Source organism: Lepidochelys olivacea, assembly GCF_965140295.1.
Source record: "Lepidochelys olivacea isolate rLepOli2 genome assembly, chromosome: 9".
NCBI classification, from domain to species: domain Eukaryota; kingdom Metazoa; phylum Chordata; order Testudines; family Cheloniidae; genus Lepidochelys; species Lepidochelys olivacea.
Window position 1 is genome coordinate 46430767 of NC_140419.1, and position 2855 is coordinate 46433621.

At 49.7% G+C, this 2855-nt stretch overlaps 1 protein-coding gene across 1 annotated transcript; it reads right to left on the bottom strand.

Annotated features, from left to right (window-relative positions):
- Positions 1 to 675: 675 nt before the first annotated feature.
- LOC311525754 (uncharacterized protein) lies at positions 676 to 2648 on the bottom strand (the record flags this gene model as incomplete). The annotated part of the gene is made up of 2 exons (XM_084638094.1): positions 1784 to 2648; positions 676 to 1196 (listed from the first exon to the last, which is right to left on the bottom strand). The coding sequence occupies exons 1-2, from the start codon at positions 2364 to 2366 to the stop codon at positions 676 to 678; spliced, it is 1104 nt and encodes a 367-aa protein (XP_084494220.1). The 5' UTR covers positions 2367 to 2648.
- Between the last annotated feature and the right edge of the window lie 207 nt (positions 2649 to 2855).

Genomic DNA, 2855 nt, shown 5'->3' on the forward strand with positions numbered 1-2855 from the left:
TGCCTATATGTATCCTTGGGGACCCAGCCTACCCCTTAATGCCATGGCTCATGAAGCCGTACACAGGCAGCCTGGACAGTAGTCAGGAGCTGTTCAACTACAGGCTGAGCAAGTGCAGAATGGTGGTAGAATGTGCATTTGGACGTTTAAAGGCGCGCTGGCGCAGTTTACTGACTCGCTTAGACCTCAGCGAAACCAATATTCCCACTGTTATTACTGCTTGCTGTGTGCTCCACAATATCTGTGAGAGTAAGGGGGAGACGTTTATGGCGGGGTGGGAGGCTGAGGCAAATCGCCTAGCTGCTGGTTACGCGCAGCCAGACACCAGGGCGGTTAGAAGAGCACAGGAGGGCGCGGTACGCATCAGAGAAGCTTTGAAAACCAGTTTCATGACTGGCCAGGCTACGGTGTGAAAGTTCTGTTTGTTTCTCCTTGATGAAACCCCCCGCCCCTTGGTTCACTCTACTTCCCTGTAAGCTAACCACCCTCCCCTCCTCCCTTTAATCACCGCTTGCAGAGGCAATAAAGTCATTGCTGCTTCACAGTCATGCATTCGTTATTCATTCATCACACAAATAGGGAGATGACTACCAAGGTATCCCAGGAGGGGTGGTGGAGGAGGGAAGGAAAATGCCACACAGCACTTTAAGCACAGCACTTTAAAAGTTTACAACTTTAAAATTTATTGAATGACAGCCTTCTTTTTTTTGGGCAATCCTCTGTGGTGGAGTGGCTGGTTGGCCGGAGGCCCCCCCACCGCGTTCTTGGGCGTCTGGGTGTGGAGGCTATGGAACTTGGGGAGGAGGGCGGTTGGTTACAGAGGGGCAGCAGTGGCAGTCTGTGCTCCAGCTGCCTTTGCTGCAGCTCAACCATATACTGGAGCATTCTGGTTTGGTCCTGCAGCAGCCTCAGCATTGAATCCTGCCTCCTCTCATCACGCTGCCGCCACATTTGAGCTTCAGCCCTGTCTTCAGCCCGCCACTTACTCTCTTCAGCCCTCCACCTCTCCTCCCGGTCATTTTGTGCTTTCCTGCACTCTGACATTATTTGCCTGCACGCATTCGTCTGTGCTCTGTCAGTGTGGGAGGACAGCATGAGCTCGGAGAACATTTCATCGCGAGTGCGTTTTTTTTTCTTTCTAAGCTTCACTAGCCTCTGGGAAGGAGAAGATCCTGTGATCATTGAAACACATGCAGCTGGTGGAGAAAAAAAAAGGGACAGCGGTATTTAAAAAGACACATTTTATAAAACAGTCGCTACACTCTTTCAGGGTAAACCTTGCTGTTAACATTACATACATAGCACATGTGCTTTCGTTACAAGGTCGCATTTTGCCTCCTCCCACCGCGTGACTACCCCCTCAACCTTCCCCCCTCCCTGTGGCTAACAGCGGCGAACATTTCTGTTCAGCCACAGGCAAACAGCCCAGCAGGAATGGGCTATACTGAGTGTCCCTGAAGAAAAGCACTCTATTTCAACCAGGTGACCATGAATTATATCTCACTCTCCTGAGGATAACACAGAGAGATAAAGAACGGATTTTGGTTGAATGCCAGCAAACATACACTGCAATGCTTTGTTCTACAGTGATTCCCGAGTATGTGTTACTGGCCTGGAGTGATAAAGTGTCCTACCATGAAGGACGAAATAAGGCTGCCCTCCCCAGAAACCTTTTGCAAAGGCTTTAGGACTACATCTAGGAGAACCGCAAATGCCAGGGCAAAGTAATCCTTTCACATGCTTGCTTTTAAACCATGTATAGCATTTTAAAAGGTACACTCACCAGAGGTCCCTTCTCCGCCTGCTGGGTCCAGGAGGCAGCCTTGGGTGGGTTCGGGGGGTACTGGCTCCAGGTCTAGGGTGAGAAACAGTTCCTGGCTGTCGGGAAAACCGGTTTCTCCGCTTGCTTGCTGTGAGCTATCTACAACCTCCTCCTCATCATCATCTTCTTTGTCCCCAAAACCTGCTTCCGTATTGCCTCCATCTCCATTGAAGGAGTCAAACAACACGGCTGGGGTAGTGGTGGCTGAACCCCCTAAAATGGCATGCAGCTCATCATAGAAGCGGCATGTTTGGGGCTCTGACCCAGAGCGGCTGTTCGCCTCTCTGGTTTTCTGGTAGGCTTGCCTCAGCTCCTTCAGTTTCACGCGGCACTGCTTCGGGTCCCTGTTATGGCCTCTGTCCTTCATGCCCTGGGAGATTTTCACAAAGGTTTTGGCATTTCGAAAACTGGAACGGAGTTCTGATAGCACGGATTCCTCTCCCCAAACAGCGATCAGATCCCGTACCTCCCGTTCGGTCCATGCTGGAGCTCTTTTGCGATTCTGGGACTCCATCATGGTCACCTGTGCTGATGAGCTCTGCATGGTCACCTGCAGCTTGCCACGCTGGCCAAACAGGAAATGAGATTCAAAAGTTTGCGGTTCTTTTCCTGTCTACCTGGCCAGTGCATCTGAGTTGAGAGTGCTGTCCAGAGCGGTCAGAATGGAGCACTCTGGGATAGCTCCCAGAGGCCAATACCATCGAATTGTGTCCACAGTACCCCAAATTCGAGCTGGGAACGTCGATTTAAGCGCTAATCCACTTGTCAGGGGTGGAGTAAGGAAATCGATTTTAAGAGCCCTTTAAGTCAAAATAAAGGGCTTCACTGTGTGGACGGGTGCAGGTTTAAATCGATTTAACGTTGCTAAATTCGACCTAAAGTCCTACTGTAGACCAGGGCTTACTTTGTTCTGTCTGTTACTACTTAAAACCATTTAAATCCTACTTTTTATACTTAATAAAATCACTTTTGTTTATTAGTAAACCCAAAGTAAGTGACTAATACCTGGGGGATCAAACAGCTGTGCATATCT